This window comes from Salminus brasiliensis, chromosome 8, assembly GCF_030463535.1.
Source record: "Salminus brasiliensis chromosome 8, fSalBra1.hap2, whole genome shotgun sequence".
NCBI classification, from domain to species: Eukaryota; Metazoa; Chordata; class Actinopteri; order Characiformes; family Bryconidae; genus Salminus; species Salminus brasiliensis.
Genome location: NC_132885.1, coordinates 38,411,136 through 38,437,991, shown reverse-complemented (window position 1 = coordinate 38,437,991; position 26,856 = coordinate 38,411,136). Strand labels below are relative to the sequence as shown.

The window sequence follows — 26,856 nt, the reverse complement described above, 5'->3', positions numbered from 1 at the left end:
CTCCTTACCTCGAATATAGTCGACCTGTTAAGACGCTTGGTGTCTGAAACCTGCTTCCTTAGTTCTGTGCTGGAACTAAAAAGCTAATGCAGCTAACAAGCAATGGAAGCTTATGATCACCAATTAGTATCGTGCTAATTACATGCCTAAAGGGCCTTCGGTGCCATCTCTCCACTTCTAATACAAAAGGTCAACACTCAGCACTGCAATTCATTCGTCGGGTAAAAAAAAAATATATCACATCTGTTGCATGGTAACTATGGTAACACCGCAACACTAGCCAGCTAGCTTGCATCCATTCAGGATAGCCATTAAATACAAAAATAGGGAAAAAAAGCCATGCATAGGTTACTCGAGGTTGAGCATGTCACGCTGCCTGAAGCTCCGCCCTCCTCTCAATCATCACACAGTTTATTGATGGAAAATCTGACAGTGTTCCTAGTAGTTACTGCCAGACAGCCCAATGGTGGAACGTCATGACGTCAATGGAGCATTAGCCCCTCAATGTAAATTGAATGTTATGTTAGCACCAAGCTAGCAGGGCTGTACGAGCAATGGGTTTGGTGCTGCTTATAGCAAGTCCAGCTTCGAAATTATATTCCATTAACATTCATTACCTTCTACATCACGGTTTTAAACCCTGCTTACACGCCAGTATGAATCCCATGCTGGTATAAGCTAGTCTGCTTAGATTGTCTGGCGCTGTTGCTGTGACCAGTATGCTTAATGACAAAAAAAAAAAGTATTTAGGCAGTGGTGACCTATTGGTTACAATTGGGTTTCGAACCCACAACCATGTGATCAGTAATTCACACCGGGTTATTGATCTCAGTGTTGTGGGTTTCAATATCCATGTTCAATACTCAGCCACCACTGCATACACATGAGCGGGTATCGAGCACACAACCTTGTAATCAATAACCCACACTGGGTTATAGAACACAAGGTTGTGGGTTTGATGCCCATGTCTAGCCACTAAAGCCACCACTGCATAAATATGCACGGGTATCAAACCCCCTAAGTTCTGTGGGTAAATCTGAGCTAGGGTTAGGGTTACTGGTCATAGGGTTGTGAGTTCAATACTGAGCCACCACTGGATGCACGTGTGAGTATCGATCCCACCACCCTGGGTTACTGATCCCAAGGTTGTTGGCTCAATACCAGTGTTTAGCTACTAAGCCACCACTACATAAACAACTGCACAAGCCAATGATGAAAAAAATCAGCAGTGGGTTCCTAATCACAGGGTTGTGAGTTCGATACTAAGCCACCAGTGCATACACATGTGTGAGTATTGATATTACAACTCTATGATTAATAACTCACACTGGGCTCGATACCCATGTGACTACTGAGCCACCACTGAGGTGAGCATACACATGCACGTGCAGCGAAGCCACAACAATGTGATCAATAAGCCAGGGTTGTGGGTTCGAGACTCCACATCCTTAAGCAATGCCGTAAACCCTCTCCGCCTCTCGGGCACCATAGCGCCGACCCTTAAGCCTTAAGCTGGGACACAACAATAAAGGTTTCATCATTTTCCTGCCTGCTACATTTTATTCACCAGTGGAAAGACCTGCGTATTTCATTTTGGTGCAGAACTATACAGCCTCGGCGGTTTAGATGTATGACACACACACACACACACACCTCAGCGACAGGCCATCAACAGGTGAAATAAAAAACAGGGGGAGGAAGGAGGCGCAGGTGATAAACGAGGAAGGGGGGGTGGGTGTAAACAGACGAGGGCATAAAACAAGGACAGAGCTCTGTGGAATACGAAACGATGTTCAGGCCCACAACACACCGGCCGTCAATCCTGCAGCCCTGATCTACTTCAGGCCGAACAGTGAACGCTGGGCTCTGTCCTGTGACGCAGCTGTGGTCATCGCCTGACGGAGGCCGACAGCCCTGCAAAACGACTGCCCGGAGAAGCAGGGTCACATGCCGCAGCCGTGCATGTGAATAATTAACACCGGCCAAAGAGAGATCCGTACCTCTCCAGGTCTTCCGAGTCTGCTGCCTTCTCTCCTTTTCCCAGGCCGAACTTGGCTTTGAGGGAGCGAGCCCGAGCGATGATGGTCTCCACCGCCACGAGCTGATTAATAGAATCCTGAGAACAACAAGGCAGCACGAAGAGAGGTCAGACGAGCCGTGGGCGCGGGTGGTTTAGCTAGGGTGATATGCTAACGTGTGGGTACAATAACTTGGCTCACCTCCAGCTTCTTGTAGTCGGGGCTCGGGTGGCGCAGCAGCTTGCTGGCGTGAGAGGTGACCTGCTGGATGGCCTTCCGCACAGACGGGATGTCCTCTACTGACTCTGGGGGGGGGGGGGGGAAAGATGAGTGACGGTGAGAAAAGACAGAGACCGAGAGAATAAATGAGAGAACGAGAGAGAAAGAGCAGGAGAGCGCGAGAGAGAGCGCGAGAGAGAGAAGGGAAATTTAGGAAAGAGAGAATTTGAGAAAGAAAATTTGAGTGTAAAAGGATTTGCGAAAGAAAGAGAGAGATAAACAGAGAAACAAAGAGAGAAAGGGGAAGAAAGCAAAAGAATGAGAAAGAAGAATGAAGAGAATTAAAGAGAGAGTGAGAAAGGAAGAGAGAGCGCGAGAGAAGAAATGAAAAAGTGAGAAAAGAGAAAGAGTAAGAGAGAGGGAGAGAGAGAGACAGATTGATAAACAGAGAAAAAAGAGAGGGAGGGAATAAGAAAGCACGCGAGAGTAAAGGAGAACATTTGAGAAAGGGAGGAAGAAAGAGAGGAAAGAATTCTGAAGGCGCGAGAGATTATGAGAGAGAGAGAGAGAGAGAGAGAGAAAGCGAAATAATTTGCTTGGGAGAATTTCGAGCAAGAAAGAGAATATGAAACTAATACATTACACACACACACACACACACACACACACACACACACACACACACACACACACACACACACACACACAGCGTCAGAGCGAGACACACACTCCCCAGCTGTGTGTGAAGCACATCAAAGCAGTGACCTCGAAAGCTGGAAAGGGACGCTGCGCTCACCTTCCTCCTTCACCTTCAGTACAGCTGCGTGGAGAGCGCAGGGCAGCAGGTGCCGCGTCAGGTCAGCGGGTTTCTGCACGGCCAGGTAGTGCAGTACCTACACACACACAAACACACACACACTCACGTCAGCACCGTACCAGGAACACCACTTCACCAACAGTCTGCAGTCTGACGCCAACACCTTTCATTCTTTTCACTCTGAGGGCCGCTTGACTCGCGTCACTTATCGCGCCTGTTGCGCACGGCGGAGGCTTAATGGAGAACGCTGCATCAGAGCGACGCCTGGGAACTTTTAATTGCTGCGAGGTCATTCTGTGTGATTGAGCGTCTCTGCCATGTTTTCTTCAGGTTTTTTTTTTATCCTGATGAAACTCTTAAAAAAAAAAAAAGAAAGAAAAAGATTAACCCTTCAAGAGTACCCCTGAGTAACATTACAGTCGACTGCACGCTCAGGAGCTCGGTTTTTTAATCCTTTAACCCCCGACCCATCTGCGCTGCACTTGAGGTCTGAAAGTCAGTCAGAAAGAACTGCTCAGGGCTCCGAGCGGCTTAGCGGCCCACTGCACAGCCACTATGACCAAGAGGTCGCGAGCCACCCAAGCCATGCTGCTTTGCCATCAGCAGCCAGAGTCTGAGAGAGCACAATCAGTCGTGCTCGCTCTCTACAGGCAGGTAGATGGCACCCTCTCCCCCCTCATCACTCTTAAAGCGTCGCTGGCTCCCCCTGCGTTCCTCCGAGCATGCAGGCTGCCTGAGGATGCCGCATTGGAGTCGGAGGAGGCATACGTTCGGTCCCTACCCTTGTAGTGTAGGGAGCATCGCTAGAGCTAGGGGGAGCTATGACTTTTTTAGGGAAATTTATAAAAGACACTAGTCTGACTACAGCAGACCTTCAGGGAGATTTAGCGGACTCTGGAGTGGTGGTGCACTGTTCTACTGTGCAGTGATACCTCCATACATGTGATCATCATGGAAGAATCGCCAGAAGAAAACAAACAAACAAATAAACAAACAAGCATCTGAGGACAGACCTCATAAGAGACAGCGTACTAGGAAATACGCCACCCTGGGCAGGTGGTGTGTGCTCTCTTTACTGCAATCCGAGCGAAGGAGCACGCTTCTGTCATTGTCCAGGACGAGTTAGTGGGGCAAATAAGGGAAAAAATAAAAAAAAAACCTAAAGGAAGGAGAGGGGATGAGAAAATTAAATCAGCATATTAATTTGAGCTAAACCTCCGAACCTTGAGTTTCCCCAAAAGAGCCGGACAGACGGGCTGAAGGACGCAGAGAGACGGCGACCTTCAAACCAGGCAAAATTCCCCTGAACTCCCCTTCAACTCCACGGGCTGGGGACACCTTGCCAGAGCTTTGCGCTCTAACCCATTTTCGCGGTGGCTCTGCGAGCCCATTGGTCGCTTGCCAGGCCGCTCGGGACGACCCGTTTGAGGCTCCGACCTGCGTTTGATCGCCGAGCCTGCTGTGCGCGAGTGTGTGGAGTTCTTTTTTTTTTTAGAGCACAGGTGGCATGCAGATGGAGCAGGACTTCAGAAGGTCCTCGAGGTTTGAAGGAGCATCGTAATGCGTGAAAGGGAACCGTGGGAATTGTTACCATTTTCACAGCTAGGCACCTTGAAGTATCTGAGATTTGAGATGAGTTTACAGATAAGGACAAGAACACGTGCCAGAGTCCAGCCAGCTGCTTTGAAGAGGGAATTCACCAAAATTTCCAACATGGCCCAAACGTTCCTTTTGACTTCAGTGTGAATGGACGTGGCAGATGAGCCAATTAGCCCATGAGTGTCCATAACTGCATTTTGTAGGTCAACAATTACTGGCCGAAGTCCAACAGTCCATCAGTCCCCCACTACGTCATCGGAAAGGGAGCACCACTGGACCACCACTGAACAGATATACAGATATTATTTGGGTGGAGTGTGTGTATTGGGAGTGTATTGGGGGTGTATCAGGAGTCATTTTATTAGACAAACCTACCTACCTACCCTCACTGTACCCTGTAGACACATCGTCAAGGGACCCCCCCCCCCACTGTGTTAGTCATCCTCACTGCCCTTTATTAGCCATAAGTTGCTGACCACAGGACCTCTACTGTTTGGACACTTTTAATTGGTGGACTGTTCTCAAACTAGGAGGGACATGGAGGAGCGTAAAAAAAGCCTCCTATGGTGGACTTAGGATTCTTCTGTCCAAAGCAGTTCCAGAAGTCCTGGTCCTGGTCTAGAAGCTCTCTGGAGGGTTTCCTCCTTCACACAAACGTGGATGCTGTACTTTAACATCAGCTGTGGCGAGAGAGACCTGCAGACCTGTTGGACTGAACTTGCCAGGACGTCCTGACCGGGCCATGTTGGCAGCTGTTTCAGTTGTAAATGATGGACAGTGGACAGTGGAATGGCTGATTGTTTTTAAGTGCTCTGAGATCTCCTCTGCATCTCCAACCTTCTTTCTGAGGGCTTTAGAGAGGTCTTTGGATCTGGCCATGATGATCTTCATGATTTAAATGAGACAGGCTCCTCCAGAATCCTCTCTAACCATGTTCTAATCATCTGCAGCTGATGTTCTGCACCTGATTCTAGGCATATGAGTAATAAGTGTGAGGGTGTTCATGACTGGAGGTAGATGTACCTAATAAACAAGTGTTTCTAATAAAATGGCTAATGAGCGAAGCTTCAACTTAGATAAACTTGGATAAACAAGTAACTCTGTGTATTTGAGCAGCAGCGAGGCTTGGCAGAACAGCCCCATTTACCAAAAAACAGCAGGTTCAACAAACTGCACACGACACCTCCCTGACCGGTCCCTCACACCCCTCAGCAGAATGAGCAGACTGAAGGTCTGTACCCTCTCGGCCTCTTTCGTGTCGTCGAACAGCCTCTTCTGTCTGCGTGCCGGCGTGGCCTTGGCCGTTTCCCAGGCCTCCACCCACATGTTGCCCGGGATCTGCATCCTGGCACTCAGGTTGCCGCGGACGACCGTCTGCCCAGTCTCGTCGGTCACCTCCTCCTCCACGTAGTCTCTCGGGGAGTACCAGCGCACAAAGTCCTCCAGAGAACAGCCAGGATTGGCAGCCTGAGGGTGTTTAGCGCGCACACACACACACACACACACACACACACACACACACACACACACACACACACACAATTCATTTTTCTAACTTTACATAGTGATGTTTCAAACATAAATACATAAACAGACTCATCAGGGCTCTTGTAGCATTAGTTTTTAAGAGGCAGACCTGGTGGAGGAGTGCATGCAGGGTGTTGTATAGCAAAACGGTCAGATTGACAATCATTAAAACAGCATATAAAACTCATGTTACATCATTTTTGGTAGCTTACTTATTTACACTTCTTCAGATCTTTCCATTCTTCACATCTAGAACTACGAGGACCAGTTTTCCTTGTAGCTCCTTGGAGTTTTATGAGGTTAATATTTGCATCAAAAGTCTAGATATTAGCATTTTTCAACAACAACCAGCCTCAGTAAAGCACATCAAAAATCCTCATGGTAAAATTTTCAGGGTAACAATATACCATCAGGATAATACAAAAAGAAAATGTATAATAGGTACCCTAGCATTGAAAAACTGTAGGTTGTTGAATGATGAGAGTTCAGTACATGGGAGCGACAAACCGTGAACCTCAACCACTGTTGTTCCTCCTTCAAAAGCAAAACCCACGTAAGTTAAACAGAGATGTACACATAGGTGATGCTAAAAAGGCTAAAGGGTAACGACCGACTGGAGACCGGAGAAGAGTCAATCAGGGGAATGGCTGGGGAAGGCCAACCAGAGAAGGACCAACCATCTTGGAAGCCTGGGGTCTGTGTCATGGGAAAGCTGTGGGAGTGGCTAAAGGCCAAAATGTTAAAAGTCAACCAGAGCAACCAGAGAAGTGAGAAGGACTGAGGTGAGTGACTGAGAGGATACTAGGCTAAGAGCTTAACTAGCCGACCGGCTACAATCTGTTCAACTACCAAACAGAACACTGTGCCGCCAATAAATCAGCCAATAAAAGCGAAGGGGAAAAAAATGACAGGGTGGTAAATATGCTTGTTAAACTGAATCTGAGCATTTTTCAACCCAACCAAAGTCATATACTTACTATTCATACAGTAAACAACAACTGAAATGATCAGATGCCCAAAAAAGCATCATATGGTACCTTTAAAGGCCTTGCAGCTGTCTGCAGAGGGAGCCGAGGTAGGTGGTATGAATGAAATTGAAATGGAGAAAAACTGAAGAATGGAAAAAGCCCATGCGACGCAGTATTAAGCTCTTTATTGGCAAATGGACATCGGCGCATGAATCACCCCTGATGGTGAGCAATGATCGGCGCTGGCTTGTCAGCTGCTCCTGTTGTAAATGAGCCGGCTGACAAATTCCAGCGGCAAACTTTCTCCGTGTGACCTTTCTGGCCGGCTGTGGAAGTCCTGTACACTTTCACGGCTGATAATTACTGGGAGAAGGAGCAACGGGACGTAATGATCTGAGTTTTACAGAAACCAGACAGCTCGCAGACTTAGGGGAACAAGGCGAGGGGGAGGAGGAGGAGGAATATCTCTGCGAGCTGATCTGAATACATTTCAGAGTAGGAGCGTTTACTGAGGCCCGGCCTTTTCCACGTATTGCTCGGAACATCGGCTTGGGGGGGCGGGGGGGCTTGAGGACGGGCTAGCGAGCGTTACTGATTTTAATCTTTCATAACCATCAAAAGAGTTCATCATATTTTAGAGACGGAGATCACATCGTAAAGGTGCTCGGCCTAGAAGAATTTTCTTCGGAATAGCTGATTAGCGGGAGTTCGGTACATAGAAGTGACAAACTGTGTGATTTAAACTAGGGCTGCAACTATCGAATATTTTTGGAATCGAGTATTCTGGCGATTTTCCAGCGATTAATCGAGTAATGATTAATCCGATAACTCGATTAATCGCTGAAAGAATCGTCAGAATACGCCTTTTTAAAACAACTATACCAATAGGGTGTTATGCAACATGGGAGGTCTCTTAAAATGAGCAATCAACTGGCTGTTATTCCTCACAAAAGGTTTTTATTCAAACTCAACACTTTTACTAGATCAAATCTTAGAACCTTTGACTTATTGGCTCCAGAACTGAGCCCATTTAAATCAACCTTTCTGTAAAACTTATACATGAAAAAAAAAGTACTTAAATGTAATTTAAACGTAATTAAAAACATAAAGAATAAGAATAAATAACATTAGAGATATACAAAAGGAATCAATTATCTCCAAAAGTAAATCTATATACTAATAAATGTCGTCATAAATGAATTTGTCCATCTGTTGCATTTATTATTATTACCTTATATATGGGGAAAGTGTGTATATATGTGTTTTGAGATGTAATCTATCAGTGTGTGTGTGTGTGGGTACAGGGATGAGATGGGGAGGGATAAATACATGAGTGAGAGTCTTGCTACCTCTCATGTCTCGTCACTATCGACTCATAACACCGGCTACAAATAATTAGAATTACTGTACGTTTTAACAAGCGCTAGCGTTCGCAGCTAGCAATCGTAAACACAGGCTGCAGAGGCTCCGAGTCCGCTTGAGGAGGCTTTCGGTTCAGGTGCTGCAGCATTGATGAAGTCCTGAGGTAGGCTACTACTAAGGCGGGAGTGATGCGACAGCAGACGGACTTTGGTAACATTAATTAAAGTTTGTAACTGAATTATTTGAGTTACTCAAATAATCGTTTCAGCCCTAATTCACACACTGCTGTTCCTCCTTCAAAGCAAAATCCAGCAGAACCAAAACAGAGCTGCAAAACATGTCGATTCCAAAACCCCATAACTGTTACATCACATGATTGGTTTTGTTTACACCCCCAACATTTACATAAACTCCGCCCACTAGAGGAAGCATACGCCGACACGCCAACAACCACAGCTGTGTAAGAAGCTCCAGGCTGGAGGAGGGTCTAACATGGCAACTACTGTGGCAAAACCATAAAGCATCTTGTGGTGAAGTTCGTCACTTCTTTTTATCTTGCTAGCAATAACTAAATGAATGTATGTAATACCCATGTGTATTAAAAAAGTTTTAATATGTTAAAATTGATACAATTCCCGTTTTAAAATGGTGTAACTATTTACAGTATAATTATTTTACTGTTCTTAATTTACAGTGTTGAAATGAATGCAGTAATGGCTTTTAACATAGTCTAATATTAGCTGTGATAAAAAAAATGTGATAGCAATTACAGTGCTATAATTATTACTGTAATAACGGCTGCAGTACTGTGATTATTGCTGTAATAAAATACAGTATTTTATAGGTGTGGGACTAAATGTACAGTATGCATACTGTGAAATCCACTACAGAAACTTACTAGCTAACTGCTGTCAGAAAGTTACTGTAACGTGTGTGTGTATATATATATATATATATATATATATATATATATGTGTGTGCAATATATATATATGTAATATATAAATGTACAGTATGCATACTGTAAAAAGAACGCTGTGTGATATATATATAATATAATAAGTGATATATATAATATAATAATATATATAACACTTTAGCAATTGAGCACTTTAGCAATTTTCATTCCAAGCGAAGTCTCATACTTTCTTCACATACTCATACTGTCTTCACATGACAACTTAACATACATGTCATCAATGTGGTACATTTACGAAGAATGTAACAAAGAATGCACATTTATGTATAATAATATAATAATAATAATATGTGATTATTGCTGTAATAAACTGTATTTTAATAACTGTATTGTAATAAATACAGTATTTTATAGGTGTGGGATTAAATGTACAGTATGCATACTGTGAAATCCACTACAGAAACTTACTACCTAATTGAGCACTTTAGCATTTTTCATCCCAAGCTAAGTCTCATACTTACTGTCTTCACATGACAACATTCTTAAAATACTCAATAAATGCTGTCTGTGGTCCATTTACAGCACATTTAAGATCAGTGGCTCAGTAACAAAGAATGTAAATTTATGTATAATAATAATATACTAATAATCTGTGATTATTGCTGTAATAAACTGTACTGTAATAAAGACAGTATTTTATAGGTGTGGGACTAAATGTACAGTATGCATACTGTGAAATCTACTACAGAAACTTACTAGCTAACTGCTGTCAGAAAGTTACTGAATTTTTACAGTACAGGGTTTACAGACATTGAAAACACTTTAGCAATTTTCATCCCAGACTAAGTCTCATACTTAGACTTAGTCTTCACATGACAACTTAACATACTTAAAATACTCAATAAATGCTGTCTGTGGTCCATTTACAGCACGTTAAAGATCAGTGGCTCAGTAACTCAGTAACAAAGAATGTAAATTTATGGTGAACGTCTGGTTCTGTAACCTCTTCTCCACAGAATTCTGCATAAAACGGCTTAAAATCCCCTCTGCAATACTTACATTCACAACGGCTCAGTCACAGCCTCTTACACCAACTGTAGTACCTGCAATTTCCCTCCTTGGATCAATAAACTATTTCTGAATCTGATTCTTTGTTAGTTATTAGCATCCAAATGTGCAGAAGTGATGACCTGCACAGCACTAACTGATGGAGTATAAGCTTCACTTGTTACAGGTTAGAAACATAAGCCTCGTAACTCCAGCGCAAAACTAGCCAATCTAACCTGAGCCGCCGAATACGTCCTGACAGATCAACTACATCTGGATTAAGGGCACGTGGGCAATCGGCACATTAGCTTTTCTGCTGAAGTTACGCAACGGCAATCGAAAGTTCCAGCTGAAAGACACTAAACGCTGGTGGTGCCGGCGGGTGTAGGGGGTTGAAAACAGATGACTACAGCAAAGTAGCTTGGGACCGCAAGCAGATGCCCAATCAGCTCCGGCCCGCCCGAGCCCACGGCGCGGCCCGTCAAGCAATGGCGGGGGCTCTATTTGGGACAGTGAGCGGTGCTGGAAAGAAGGGTGGGGGCGTTCAAAGCGCTGTCATATTGTTAAGCCGGCCCATTCATCATATCCAAGTCTCTCCGTTCTCCACCCAGAGGGAGATGGTAATTAAAGCCAAAATGCCAAATTATGCTTGGCTAAGCACAATTAAAGACAGCGCCGCCGCTAAATTTAGAGGCCATCTCCAGCTAAGGGGGCCATTTACCGCGATGGCCGTGCTTGCAGCAGTCATTTGCTGCAGCTTCGAAGAGGCCAAGAGAGAAAGAGTGGTGTGTGGAGAGAAATTGGAGCATTTTGTAGGGCAGCGGGATGCGCAGGGAAAAAAATTGGGAAAAAAAAAATATATTAAAAGGCACCACCTTTCATCAGCCGTCGCCCCCTGCTGTTGAGAACGGGTGGCTGAGGCAGGCGCTATGTAAACAAAATTGGAAATAAGGATACGCTCGCCGTGTTTAATGCACTCTGCCTTTCTTCCCCAAATCCCTTGTTCCTTAATCTCCTGGGACGGTCCGCAGAATAGCACCGTGGGATAATTCCACGTTATCCGACAGACAGGGATGAAGAGCGCGGGATAAGGTGCTTATGAAAATGAATAGGTGTCCGTGAACGACAGCCGCGAGGCCTCTTCGCTCCTTCTCTGCCAGCCTTTTTTCCCCCTCTAAAAAGGTGAAACCTATAACGACGACAAGATTGTAAAGGCTTCGCTCCTCGTCCTCGGGTCAGCGGATCCCGCCCCCCTGCGAAGATTAAGACGGAAGAACTGAGCGCAGGGAGAGGGTTCTGATCTCGGACCCCGGGGATAAGGATGAGGTGTGCAGCCCTTTACAATCTTGTCATCGTTACGTTAAAAGATATGGAGTGGTATTTCGGGCCTGCTGACATTTCGCCAACGTCGACGGGATGTGTTAGGAAAGCCAGAGTGTCTAACGTCAAAGCCGGAGGAAAAGCAGTTATCTTGTGCAGCATCTAGAGTACAAATGTTTGCGGTACAGATGGTGCGGTACCGGCTTCTGTGGACGCAGATACAACACACAGATTGTTGGCCAGTGCTGATCATGTTAACTATACAGCTTTACAATTATCCGAAGTGCTTCAGCATCTGAAAGTAGGTGTTCAATCAAACGTCACTGAAATCTTACTACCAATAATGGAATCCGACAGTAATACAGAGTCAGGACAGCTCGGCTCTTTAGTATCGGGGGATACTGATATTGAGTAGATATGAACTGTACTTAACTGTACCTAAGTACCTTCACTGCTGTTGTGTGATATGGCTTTCTGAAGATATGGCTGATTGTTAGACCCGGTGGTGTTTTTCAGTTCATGGGTAACTAAGAGCTAAACTAGCACTTCAAGTTAGTTAGCAAGCTAGCTACCAAACCTTAGCTCACAATAACTATGTGTTTGAACTCAATTAAAAATCAGATTCAAAACCCTGACGCTGGCCTACAAAGACAAGACTGGACCAGCCCCTCTGTACTTTATTGCGATGGTCCAAAGCCGATCTGCACCAAGAGCCCTTCCAGCTTCAAGTACGGCTCGGCTCGACCCGCCATCCCTCAAAATCCACGGAAGACGAGCGTCCAGGCCCTTTTCTGTCCTGCACCGAAGTGGTGGAACGAGCTTTCCCAGACAGTCCAACGCTTACTGTCCTCAAACACAGACTGAAGACCCCCCTCTTCTGAGAGTACTTGGGCGAATAGCAGAGTGGTCTCCTTATTGACTTGTGTTTAGTAGAGTCTAAACTTAGAGGATCTTTAAATTTGTAGCCTTTTTAAACTAGCGAGGTTTTTCTTGAGTAAATAGCAAAGCACTTTTGTAAGTCGCTCTGGATAAGAGTGTCTGCTAAATGCCCTAAATGTTAATGTAAATGTAAAAAATGTTTTTAAAAGGTACCCAATCAATATTGGACTTCCAGTCATATAACCTGGATGCGTTACATGTATGCTAGCTAATGTTCTGAGCTTAAAATGAACAGTATTCAAACTGTCCATTGTGAGAGTCAGGCTATTTCTGGCTAGATAGTTTACAAGCTTCAATCGGATTCATGCTCTTTTTCCCCTCTGTTGTCCAATCCAGCATTTTCGGGGCAATACCGACCCGATACTGTTATCCATGGATGCACGTATACCATCATCTCTTTGACTTCAGCTATTCAGTTTCCTCTGGTTGGACTGCTAAAAAAAAAGCTGTTAATGAAGCTTAATCAGCTAAATTTCTTACCTTGAATCACTTCAGCATTCTGACATGCATTCATTAAAGCAACTCCCCGTTTCATTTGGAAATGTCAATTTCCGTTAATCAGTGGTATTCTCTGCGGTGGCGAAGATATCATGCGCAATTAAATTAAGCTCACAAAAGTGGGCTCTAATAGCATTTTTCTTTCTCTACAGCGGATTGTAGAGGTGCAGGTTTCATCATTAGTCTTTGAAAGTGAGGTAACTAAATAAACGTGTGGGGAAAACTATGCGGCCCGCAAACCTTTAGCGGTAGCACTCACTCAAGGAGGACCTCGACCTCGGTGCATGGATGTACTGGCATGGCGTGACTGACACGGTCGGAAGAGGCCGTGAGCAACAGTCACTCTAAAACTGAGACCACCAGCCAGCAGCACTGCTCTTGTTGCCAGGCTACCAACTCCACTGGAAAGCGTAGCTAATCTCAAACTGTAAAGACGTGGCATCTGTCTTAACATGGAATGCGGCAGTGTGACTCTTAGAGAGTGTTTACATCTGACACTAACATGCGTTTCATATCTGGACTGTATCTGGATCTACTTTGGCCGGATTCTGTTTACACTGGTCACTAAAATGCAGTCCCAGTGTGACCAGATGAGATCCGATTTTACTTTCCAGCATAAAAATCACATCAACACATACATACATACATGAATTCTTCACTTCAGTTCCTGTAATCAACGGTTTCTCGTCAAGGTGGTACGGCTCTGGGAAACTGTGAAAGGTTATGAGGAGCAGTGGGAGGGCTTCTCAATGCAACGAAACAATGGATGGTTCTTACATTCCCATAACAGCTCGCTGAAAATGTAAAGAAGTGTATCCAAAAGAGCAATAATTACAGCCTACGGCTCGCCGTGTTATTACAAACCTCTGTTACCAAAGAATGGCCCCAACAGTTTGTACAGAAGCCCCTGCAGTTACTGAGTATAACACCTTGGGGTTCGATTCCCGGTTTGGGTGACTATGCTGCGCTACACCAATAAGAGTCCTTGGGCAAGACTCCTAACACTACATTGGCCCTCCTCTGTAATACGAGTAACCTTGTAAGTCGCTTTGGATAAGAGCATAAATGTAAATGTAGCCATAAATGTAAATGTAAATGACAGATGTGTTTCTGTGTCCAGACATGGAATGACCACCTCCGAATGTGGTTTGAGTGATCCCGGTTTATTGTAAAATTTAGAAGACTAGCCGAAATTACATTAAGGATATGCTGTCCTGGCAGAGTGACCAGTCAGAATGGCTTTATAGTAAAACGTTATAGTTATGGCTTGTGTCTCTTGCCATACGCCATTTCATGAGGTCATCATTCACCTTTCTTAATGGAATTTTTGGTTCATATGGCAAGAGACACAAGCCATAACTATTTTTTTTTTTTTACTATAAAGCCATTCTGATTGGTCACACTGCCAGGACAACATATCCTTACTGTAATTACGGCTAGTCTTCTGTTACCATTGATTTACTCTCCTTTACCTATGGTGATATTTTTACTAGTAAAAACTCTATAAAATTTAAGATATCTACTAGTAAAAATTGCAATTTACTTCTAAATGTAGAAGTAAAGTCTAATCATTTGTCTAGCTAAGGGGAATAATGAAAATGATGGGGTGATAATAATGTGTCTTATTATACTTTAAAGGAACAGGCACTCAAACTAGTCGTTTTAGACAGGGCGAGAATAGCTGCGGTGGTGCTTGATGACATTTCAATAAGATCCCCGGAACTGGGTTAACTTGTGGGAAAAGGGGTTTAATGTTATTTTTCAATGAAAAATGTATCTCGATTTGCATTTTCTAAAGTTTTTATGTTTTTAATGGTTAATAAAATAGGTTCTAGACTCAAATGGAGATTCTGACTGTCCCGTCCCCAACCTCCTATCTGAATGAGGATCGGTGTAAGTGTTTCTGGTAGGATTTCTTTTCATTATTGGGCAGACCTCCTTACAAAAGTGGTGGCACATCTAAATTTGCTAAGCAGGCCAGATTACAACCTCAATCAGGCCAGTTCCAGTCTGCGGGTTGTACGTTTGACACCCCTGGTAATCAAAAAGCTGCTCATAACTGTCCAGATCAACCTCAACTCTAGAGTCTTCTTGCCTCACCTTGAACGACTCCATGTCCGAGAGCAGACAGGCACTCTGCATACGGGCACGGAGGTGAGCGCCCTCGGCTGAGGTCCCCAGCTTGGCCAGCACCTCTGACTGCTCCTCCAGCAGGTCCTCGGTCATGGGAGCCGGCTCCTGCATGCGACAAACGACAAACAGACAACAAGCAAGTTCCTCCGAGTGTTCATTAGCGAAACCTGTCCGAAGGGTTTCCTGGCGCAATTAACTGAGAGCTTCACTACATGATCAACAAAAAGACAAAGGCATTTTCTGAGTACGTACACACACACGTCTGCTGCTCGAAGAGAGCCGAAACCTCTCAGGTACGACCATATGACTTGTGTCTCTAGGTGGAATTGGACGGGCCCTGCGCATTGATTGGACTGTCAGTCATCAGATATGGAGTCGCAGACAGCTGACAGCTCTATAGATTCATTAGTGTGCTCCTGACAGGCCTCCGCACCTGTCCTGCAGCACTCGAAAAGGTCCAGATTCAAACCTTCAACCCACTAATGACCACTGAGCCACACTAACAAGTCCATTACAGGGAGGCCAGGAAGAAAACCAGACGCTCCAGTGGAACACAGTGTACTGTAATCTCTAAATATTTCTTATTTGGTCAAGCATGTTAACCACCAAATGCTGTCACTTCACAGTTTTAAGGATGCCCCACTGAAGTATGAAGATGAATGTTGGACTCGCTTAGCAAAACATAGCAGGACAATTAAAAATATCTACAGGAGAAAGGGTGGGGGTGGGGGTGGGGGCATGATGAGACTTTATTTAAAGCAACTGAAGACCATTTCTATTGCTGTATAAAAGGAAGCCATTTGAAAATGATGCATTAGAATTATGTTTTATTCATTATGATTGAGACTGATCTGTTAATCAGACATCTGGAGGTACAAATCGGAGGTGAATTTGATGACTTAAAGGTGCCACATTATAATACAATGACTTGGTATGTTAAACTGTTCTCTACAAAGAAGGTATGTGGGCGAAGTAACGAACTCATACTGCAGACGACAAAAAAACAAAACAAAAAATGCGACAAAACAACGAGAATCAATAATTCGATGAGCTCTGCTCTGATTCGTTGGTTTGCAGCGAGGCTCCAATGGCCACAATGTTAGTGCAAGTTATTATTTTTTGCATCCTGCCCGAATCTTACCGGAGAGCACTCCTTTCATGTCAGCTAGTTGACTTACTGAATGGCCTCAATGGGAATGCTGCTAAGCTCGGATTAGCTTTTAGCCAAACATGAATACCTGCTCACTTCCCGCACTTTCATTTCCTCACGCACCACGCACACTTTCAGTCTTCATTCCTTGGCAACTGGGATCAGGCAAGCTCTCACAAGGCTCACAAGACTCCATAGCAACCAAAGGTTGCATATTTTACATACCTTTAAGGCTGGACCTGACAAAACCAAAAAGACTCGGGACTCAAATTTGAGTCAAACCCTTTAAATCTGGCTGCAGAGGAATATGACTCCGATTACCAGCTTGATCCCTAGTGATGCCACAGTGGCCAGAGGTTCCCCGGATGCCTTAATGCAATGCTAGCCAGAACTAGCAGTTAGTGTTCTCCTCCAAGCTTGCTGAGCTCCAGTGACGCTGCTTGGCAGCAGTTTGGGAAGATGCGTTGGCTGGAGCTTCTTCTTGTGACTGTGAGGAAACTTGCTGCCAAGCCTTCTTCTACTCAACTGTCAATGCTGGTCTAGCTGCTTGGCCTTGTCAGTCATCTTTCATGAAAGGAGGAGTGTGAGGCTTCACCTAACAAGAACCATTAGCGGCGCTACGTGTGGCCACTCGTGCTGTCGCCAGCTCTGCTTTCCCCAGGCCCTGAGTTTCCTGGTGCGCCGCATGTGGTTACGCAATGCCGCATTAGCACAGAACAGAACAGGCTCAGCGAGGGGCTTCCAGCCTTTGGAACAAGCACCCCACTGACCGCCAGCTCCCAGCAAGACACTCCTTTGACTGGTGGCAAACACAGCTTATAATGAATTGGGGGAAACACGCGGGTCGCTTCCTGCTAATGTTCTATATGGACAGAAACCAGTAGAAAAAGCACTGTGCAACTGGGAGCTCACTAGCTGGCAAACGGGTCATTTTAACAATAGCTTGCTTGTCGCAGGACTCTGCTCTGCAATTGTGCGAGCTGATGTATTAAGATTTAGGGGGGTGGGGAGGGGGGGTTGGGAGCTTCAGAGAAATTTCTAATAAAATTGGTGGTTGGGGGGGCAATGAGAGGGGCTATTAGCAGTGCTTTCGAGAAAGTGTGGAGGGTATAAATAGGGCCAGACGGAGCGTTGGCGCGGCAACACTTTACCAGCAGACTAATTAAAGTGGTAGAAGGTGAGATTGGGGAGCTGCGAGCTTCATTAGAAGTGAAGTGCCACCGCGATGAATCTAAGCCCGCCCGCCCTATCCCCCAAACACCCCCAAGCCCCAAATTACCACCACTCCTCACACACATACACGCTTCCGCTCAGATGTGCTGACAGCCACGGGTGAGGGTGACGACAGCTGGTTAGTCGGACAGGAACGGACAGGGCGAGGGTGAAAGGAAAACCATCGGTACACCGGGAGTCTGATTTCCCCCCCATAGGAATGAATGGTGTGCAAAAGTTTGTGCACCCTTCTTATGTCATGTAGATCCTAATACACTTGTAACACCCAAGGAACCACAGGGGGCACCTGACCCCAGCAACTGCATAGCAATGATCTAGCAACATCCTTCCAACCACTAAGCAACACCATAGCAGCCACTTAGCATCATCATCATAGCAAGCACCTACCAAAACCATAGCAACTACCTTAGCAAAACGACTTAGCAACAGCATAACAATCACATGGGATACCATAGCAACTGCACAGCAATGATTTAACAACAGCCTGGCAACCACTAAGCAACACCATAGCACCCATCTAGCAACCACGAAGTAACACCCTAGCAGCCATTTAGCATCATCATAGCAAACACTTTCCAACAACTTAGCAACAGCATAGTAATCACATGGGGTACCACTGCAACTGCACAGCAATCACTGAGCAACAGCATAGCCACCATTTGGGATACCATAGCAACTGCACAGCAATGATCTAGCAACATCCTTGCAACCACTAAGCAACCACAAAGTAACACCCTAGCAGCCACTTAGCATCATCATAGCAACCACCTTCCAACAACTTAGCAACTGCACAGTAATCACTGAGCAACAGCATAGCCACCATTTGGGATACCATAGCAACTGCACAGCAATGATCTAGCAACATCCTTGCAACCACTAAGCAACACCATCTAGCAACCCATCTAGCAACTACAAAGTAACACCCTAGCAGCCACTTAGCATCATCATAGCAACCACCTTTCAACAACTTAGCAACTGCACAGCATCAACCTAGCAACAGCCTAGCAACCACCTGGAATACTATAGCAACAAATGTGTGAAAGTTGCACACACAAGACCTGGTTTCTGCAGCACCCCGTATTCCCATAACTAGCCTGAAGAGATCTGAAAAAGAGATGGGAGTGTGGTTCTTCACCTATTTGGAGGTTCTTCACGCTCTTTTACAAACCTTCCAAGAATGGTTCCTCTATGGCATCACTCAAAGAACCCTTTGTAGCACCTTTCTTTAAGCGTTTTACAGGAGACCCCAAACTTTTGAACTTTTGAACTCCTCAGCAGATCTGCTTGAAGACCTGAAGCAAAGCAGTTCGGCACAGCAGCGAGGCTCTGCAGGCCTAAAAGCAACATCCACCGAGCTGACCTTGAACATCAAGATCTTAGCATTAGCAGTGTTTGCGCAGATGTTGCAGAATAGACACCGAAAATATCTGCTGAAGCAGCATCTTTCTGGAGGTAACAGCAACAAGGGCTGTCCACTTTCAGAGGTTCAGCAACTCCTCCTCGAGATTCGGAGGTGTGAAAAGCGGCTACGTGCTTTCGCTTCAGAGGTCTGCGAGGCTGGCAGACGCTACCGTTCTCCATCTGTGCCCTACTTTTGTGTGCTGACTAACTGCAGGACACTCTTTTTAGGCACCCTGCGCGAGTTCATTTTAAACTGCGGCATCATTTGAACTCCCCTCTATTCGGGAAGCCGAGGCTGCCAACTAGATGATCACCAGATGACGCAAACAAATTAAAAAGCAACCCAGTGTGGGCCAAGACATCTGTGTGCAACAGCAGTAAGCATTGTCCATGTACGGAAGCCAATCTTTTGTACATTATGCTCAGAATGGGATGTATGATGTATTGGGATCATAGTGGTATCAGAAGGTCCGATATTTGGTGACGCGTTTATTGTACTTTTTGTTGAGTTTCCCAAAAAAAAAAAAACAATCTTAGCGGCAACGAAGGACATGAGAATAGAACGAGGCAGTTTTGCAAGCTTTAACGAGTTTGCTGCAACTGCAATTTACAGCATGGCTTATTATTAATCTCCAAAAAAACTTAATTTTTAATATATATATTATTAATACTGATTCTGAATGTCAATGTTCTCAGCTGTTGTAAAATACACCGCCTTAGATGAACTAAAATCTTAAGTAAATAAATAAATACACAAAACACAATTGCTGCTGATATTAAAAACAGCATAGCTTAACCAGAACGCCCAAGTGTAAAATTACATTTTAATATATGATCAAAAAATAAATTCCATCAACTGATTTTATGGATTTTGCCTCCTGAAACAATCAGCAATCAGCCACCAAACTATCAAAAAAAGTAAGAGGCAGGTCGAATCAAGTGTACCCAAACTTTTGACTGTAAATGCAAGAAAGCATTCCGTGCCTACGCTCCACCCCTCCAAAGACCCACTCTTAACCTACTCCTAGATCCTAACCTGTACTCACCTGAGTGACCGGGATGTAAAGCGGCTCGTCCGAGTTGAGCAGGGTCAGCTTGCCGTGGGGCTGAAGGCGGCCCTCGGGTTTGGCCCTGGCTCCTTTAGCTCCCTCGGCCGGCGCGTCCTTTATTTCCTCCGTGTCGCTCAGGCACTCGAAGAATTCCTCCTCGCTGTCGCTCCACGAGTCCCAGGACTTCCCGGGAGACCCTCCGGAACCCCCCGGCCGCCCGCTCTCAGGCCCCAGGAGCCCGTTCTCGCAGGAGGCGGTGTCCTTCCTGTCCCGCCCACCCTCCTTCCGGCTCTCATCCCGCGCCTTCTTGTGCTCGATGCAGCAGTTGAGCATCTACGTTAGAGCAGAAATACAATTCAGATCTGATCTGATATTAGCCATGTTTTCCAGTTCTGATCAAAGCAGAGAGATCAGACCAGGCTACTATGTGCTGCTAAGCAACTGAAGCGTACAGTAAAGGCTGGTTTTGGACATCCTTACGCTTCCTGGACACTAAAATGGGCTCTAATGATAATTTGTGAGGAATCCGACTGGCCGGAGTTTGCGTTAGGATCTGCAGCAAGGATTCAAATGTATGCATTAGGGATCCTGCTGATGTGGGTTCGTGCCAGTTCCCTCCCTTTCAGTGATGCAAGCAAAAGCTTTGTGAGTGCTAATAGCTGGCCTTTCTGGAGAGTCTGCAGTCTGCCAAACTTAAGTTACTTAAGAGTTTTTACGGCTATGAGGTGCTTCCCATCTAAAAAATGAAGGAAGAACACTGGGTGAAGCTTTTAGGATGAGAACAGCTGTGGTACGGGCGGTAGCTGTGGTATGAAAATAGGTATGGTAGACTGAAAGAGAGCTCTGGAGAAAGACATGTAAGATATCCAGAGTATGATTGGAATTTTAATGCATAAACCTGACCCCTCTGCGACATCGGCAGACTCAGGAAAATAGCCCACTCAATATTAAAAAAAAAAACCCTGGTATTTAAACAATGCAGAAAGTAAAAAACAACTAAATAACTAAAATATTAAATAATAAAAAAAGATTCAACAATAAAAACATCAGCATCAGCTTTTAGCATAGCTTCACGATCAGCTATTACATCTAAAACACTGGTGAAGTGAATAGCAGTGATTATCTGGTTCTGGTAATTATCTGGCAGCCAATGAACAGTCAGTTCTTAAGGCTGATGTGTTGAATCAGAAAAAAAGCAAAAAAAAAAAAAAAAAAAAACACTTCTGAGCCCACTCTGACAAGGGCCAACTCGAGATGGCTACAAAACTGGGTCAGAACATCTCCAAAACATCAGGCAGGTTTTGTAGGGTGTTTCCAGTACCTACAGAAAGTGCTCAGGGTCATGGGCTCCCAAGACTCCCTGATGTGATCTCCACCTCACCTTAAAGGACTCAAAGGATCTGCTCCTAAGGACTTGGTGCCAGATACCACAGGACACTTTCCGAGGTCCTATGGTGTCCCGTGCCTCTGTGAGAACATTTAAGTCCTTGCTATGTGGCAGCCATTTAGAGGGGCCGTCCCAGCTCCATATGCAGGACAGCAGGGGAAGGCTCAATTACAAATACGGCACCATAATATATATATATATATATATATATATATATATATATATATATATACATATACACACACACATACATACATACATACACAACTGCCCTCTTAAAGCTAATAACTAGTGGCCCACATTTCGCTAGAGTCCCAGAGTCTTAGCAAAGGCTCTGTAACCTTTTCCGGGCTGGTAGATTGAAACTCTGCAGAATGTGGCACTGTGTGCTGCTTTTTAGGACCTTCTAGGCCTGTTGTACACATTGTTAGACAGCTTATAGCTTATAGTGGAGTTCAGATTAAATAGGTCGTATTAGGTATAGGTAGTAACGTGCCTGGGTGAGGCTGGTGAAATTGAACCCAATGGTCCAGTGAATTTGGTTAACTGGTTGAATTATTAGCTAAATATGCAAATATAATAAAAATAATATAATACGCAAAAATAGAAGACATTAGGAAGGAGATATACACTTTCACGGCACTGTAGCTACCTGTGCAAATACATAAGTACATAATAACTAATATAATTTCTGATATTAAGAGAGTGATCCCAGTAGTCCTCCCTTATAGCTAGCTCATGCACTCGCCACTAGTGCCCCTAAGCTGGCCAATACTGCACTGGGCTGCTAAACTGGTCAGGCAGCAAAATATTATACAGCTCCAGTTTCGCTACATGAGATTGGCTTTAGATTTGTTTTCTATATCAAAAATAATCCAAATATTTTAATTCAGCCCCACCACCAGTGCCACCCCTCGCTCCTCTCAAGCAGCGGCTCAATGCACGAGGCACCATCAAGTCAAATAAATGCATCAAGAGATGGGTTGAGCAAGACAGACAAGTGTGAGAGAGTGGGTGTAAGAGAGAGAAAGAGAGAGAGAAAGAGAGAGCGAGGTAATGGCTGCTTGGTTTATGCCACTCACTTTATGACCACAGGTCCCGTCTGGACGGCCCATTTTATTGAGGTGATTGCAGATAAAGAGGCTTTCTCTGCTTCAGCTACCCAGACACATATTACTCTCTCTCTCTCTCTCTCTCTCTCTCTCCTTTCTTTATTTTCCCTCTGGATAGCTTTATTACAGTCTCCTCTCTCTCTCCTGTCTCTCTCTCTCTCTCCCGCAGGTATGGCGTGGGTGAGTAAATAACAAAGCCGGCCGCTGTGTCTCTCTGACTCAGACGAATTTCGCTGGAATAGCTGGGAAATGGTCATCAGAGGCCGCGCTGGACCTCGGCCTTAAATAAGGGCTTCAGTATAATAAACACGTGGGTACTGTGACTAATGATGAGAGCCAAAAAAAAAGAAAAGAAAGTCCAGTTTAAAGCCATTGTAATGCTGTAAATCTATCGAGGACTGCAGTGTGTGAGCTGCAATGTGCTATTTAGACCCATTTAGCTACTGTTCTAGGGTGCTTCCACTTTTAATGAGGTAGATATACTGCCCAGAGAGTCTCAGTGCCATGCAATTTAAATTTCCATTAAGTGCTTCGACGGTCGCAGAGTTGTTACAAAAAGGTACAAAGGCTTCAGGAAAAGTTCCAAAGCGAACGGCTGGCCGAAAAAATCAAACACCTCCCCCCCCTTACAGTCTTCGATGTCCGAAGTTTGCGCCTTCGGGTGAGCGATGGAGCTTTGAGGCCGCCGCTCTTATCCGAACAATTAATGCAAGCTGAGACACTCCAAGATTCTGAAATACTTCATTAGAAAACAATAAACTAATATATATGATAATAGAAATACGTGGCCGCAAACCACATGATTAATACGCATCATTTTAGTGTTGTTTTATTACGGTTTTAATTTTTATTACGATCCGGTGTCGACCAGAGGAGGGTGGGGTCCACTTGGAGTTTTGGTTCCTCTCAAGGTTTCTTCCTCTCGATCTGAGGGAGTTTTTCTTTACCACTGTTGCCACTGATTGGCTCAAAAGAGTGTATATATATATATATATAAACTTAAAATACATAATACATTATATATATATATATATATATATATATATATATATATATATATATATATATATATATATGTATATAAACTTGAATTCAGCTGAATAGTAAGTCTATGAGGCTACATTGGTTAGCGTAGCAGTGATGAGTAATGGTGGGCTGTGCTACTCATCTCTACGACGTATGGGTTGGCGGATTATATCAGAGGCATAATCGGTAATGGCAGAGACTAGGTTTGAGCCAACCGATTATCCCAATCGTGAATTGCCGATAATTTGCATCCATCACAACTGCCAATCAAGTTGGATGGTTTTAATATCAGAAAATGTGCCGTCTGCAGCTGTAATATGCACTAATGTAATCACGTTTATTTTTTCCTCACACAGAAGATGGTCCAGCAACACCAAAACCCTGCAGTGTGATGTGGGAGCTCGTTTTGTTGATTTTCTAAATGAAAAGAAATGAAACAGTCCTGCTCCTTTTGATTTTCTACTTATTTGCTGAATTTAACAAAACAAAAAAAAAAAACATAACATTGAAAGGTATTTTCTTAGTTGTACAATCAACATTTTATGTTATTTATTTTTTTAATATATTAAGCTCAGCAAATAAACTGCATATTTTTATGTATATATATATATATATATATATATATATATATATATAAAATAATCAGAAGCACATAAGAATATCTCCATAGAGGACTTGCTTACTTATTTACACTTCGATAATACAACAAATCCTGCCATTTGATCAAAAGTGACCAAATGGTCCACACCGATCAGCCATAACATTAAAACCACCTGCATAATACTGTGAAGGTCCCCGTTGTGCTGCCAAAACAGCTCTGAACTCTCGGGGCATGGACTCCACAAGACCTCTGAAGGTACACTGTACTGTATCTGGCACATTAGCAAGACGTTAGTGGCAGGTCCTTTAAGTCCTACGAGTAGGATTTCTATGAATTGTATTAAATCAGCCTTCCATGGCTTTCCATGACCCTGTTGCTGGGTCACCGGTTGTCACCGATCACATTCGTACTTTTCCACAAAGAAGAAGATCCTGCAGCACCAAAACCCTGCCGTGCAGTGCAAGCTGTTTGTTTACCTGGAGCTTTTGGTGGAGGAGGCAGCATCTGAGATCCGGGGGGCCAGCAGCCAACCTGAAAATACCAAACGGGGAAAAAATATAAATAAATAAATAAATAAAAAATCTCTCATTAGCTGACAGTCTGCTGATAAACCATTAACACAAACACACAATAGGCCTATTTCCCGCGTCCATTGATGCATTCTGCATTCTTCACGCAAAAACAGACTCTCTATCGACAGGGACGAGCCTCGGCCCTGCCCGGCGGCCGCTGAACGCAAAGCCTCGCCGCTCATTTGCACACAATGACATGGCAAGGCGGAGCACCGAGGGGAGCGGGCGTCTCCGGGCCGGGTATTGTTTTTCCGGCCACTTTATCAACGGACGGGACATCCGCAGCGTTCTCCCCCTGGACACTCGGCAAAGTCTGCCTCTCCGCTGCAGCCAGATGCTACTGGCACACAGCAGGAATTAATCACCTCGTTTGCCAAGATATTGCACAGTTTAAGGTTAGTGTTGCTGAAGGCCGGGAGGGATGTTGCTGCTGAAGAAGAGGAAGAGATGGGTACGGCTGGAGTGTGGACCTAGACAGAAATAAAGTAGCGGACATCCTACCTCTCCTGCAACTTGCGGGATTCTCCCTGGCACCCGCAAATTTCAACCGGAATTCTGTATATCGGGCTCGGTTGTGGGCGGGATTTACATCCAACTGCAAGTTCAGTCAACACCTTAACACTCCAAGGCTTATTACACACGTATAAGGTGTATTACTCAGAAACAACAGGGACAGCTGTGCAAACTGGGGGGGCTATTCTTTGGTAATAGGCGTTTTGGTCCGGTGGTGGGCTCTATGTATGTGAATGGGAGTTCTCGTAACGCTCATGGGATCCGGTTACGGGAAAGTCCCATCTTTCAACAAAATTAGCCCATCAGCAAATGCTACAAACTATTCATGAGGTTATACGGTTAATGTTTATATATGTACATAAGTGTGTATGTGTGGGGGAAAGGGGGTGGTTATGTTTTTTTGAGGGGGTTGCTTGGTGCCACCTCCCTGAGATCTACTATAAGCCTACAAATACCTGGAAGCCATCAGTGATGTTTAAAACCTATCTAAGAATTTAAGGCAAGTTCTACCCATTTATTAGCGGTTGATGTGAGGTATAGGCTTTAACAAGCATCAAATGTCCCTGCTGAATCCCGTGCACCAGTATTACAACGGCACCAGCCTACTATTAGAATCCCTATGGTCCAAACTCAAGACCCAGCTCTACCAGCCTTGGTTCGCCCACTGCTCCTTACATCTGATGTTCTTAACATATGGTCAGAGGCATTACGGCATGGGGATAAAGCTGTATCACACGTTATCTGACATGACAAACTTTGCAGCAGCCAATTGATAAGATAATAATTTAACCAGCTACTGGAGAGTCATAGGTCATAGCCTGCATCGCCTCGGTGCTGCTCCATAACTGGGCTCAGTTAGGCCGCAAAATGAGCAATTCCCCTCGAGTGGATCAACTTAACTTAACCTTAATCTGAAGTGTTAAGTGACCGAGTTTGACCAATAAGGCATTTTTTTAGTTTACCCGTAGATTAGGCAGTTGTTCTCCCAGCGATAGCGCATCTCCAACACAAACTCCTGCCACAGGTGGGCCACCGCCCTCACGCCCCCATGGTAGAAGTTGACCAAGCAGATGCACAGGGCCAGCCGGTAGGTCAGGCTGTCAGAGGGTGCCGACTTCAGCAGGTTAAACAGATTCTGGAGAGAAGAGATGAAGAACAACAACAACATGTAGATTTCTACTTTTACCCACAAGTCAATTTATTTTTCTGAAGGTGTCCTCAGGCTTGCTCAGAAACTTGCTTGCAGCGCACCCAACAATAAAGATAGCAGCTAACTGACATCTGCACTGGCTAGCACTGAGCTGAATGATGGGGGAGAGGGAGGGCCATCCTTTCCATCTAAAAAAAACAATGCCTATTATGCTTTCTGGGAGTCATGGTCACAGACGGCTGCTGCATTACCGGGGATCAAACTAGCGATCTCCCCCAATAATAGGCCCAGCGCTT

General features: G+C 44.7%; 1 protein-coding gene across 1 annotated transcript in view; it reads right to left on the bottom strand.

The window, feature by feature from the left end:
- The window catches only part of rab3gap1 (RAB3 GTPase activating protein subunit 1), an 82,043-nt gene that overhangs the window by 20,212 nt on the left and 34,975 nt on the right, over positions 1-26,856 (bottom strand). The window contains exons 15-22 of the mRNA XM_072686542.1: positions 26,373-26,545; positions 24,802-24,856; positions 20,197-20,532; positions 15,334-15,471; positions 5,893-6,120; positions 3,034-3,130; positions 2,220-2,323; positions 2,001-2,116 (exon numbers count right to left, since the gene is read on the bottom strand). Coding sequence (XP_072542643.1) covers positions 2,001-2,116; positions 2,220-2,323; positions 3,034-3,130; positions 5,893-6,120; positions 15,334-15,471; positions 20,197-20,532; positions 24,802-24,856; positions 26,373-26,545 — 1,247 coding nt within the window. The remainder of the gene's footprint in view (positions 1-2,000; positions 2,117-2,219; positions 2,324-3,033; positions 3,131-5,892; positions 6,121-15,333; positions 15,472-20,196; positions 20,533-24,801; positions 24,857-26,372; positions 26,546-26,856) is intronic.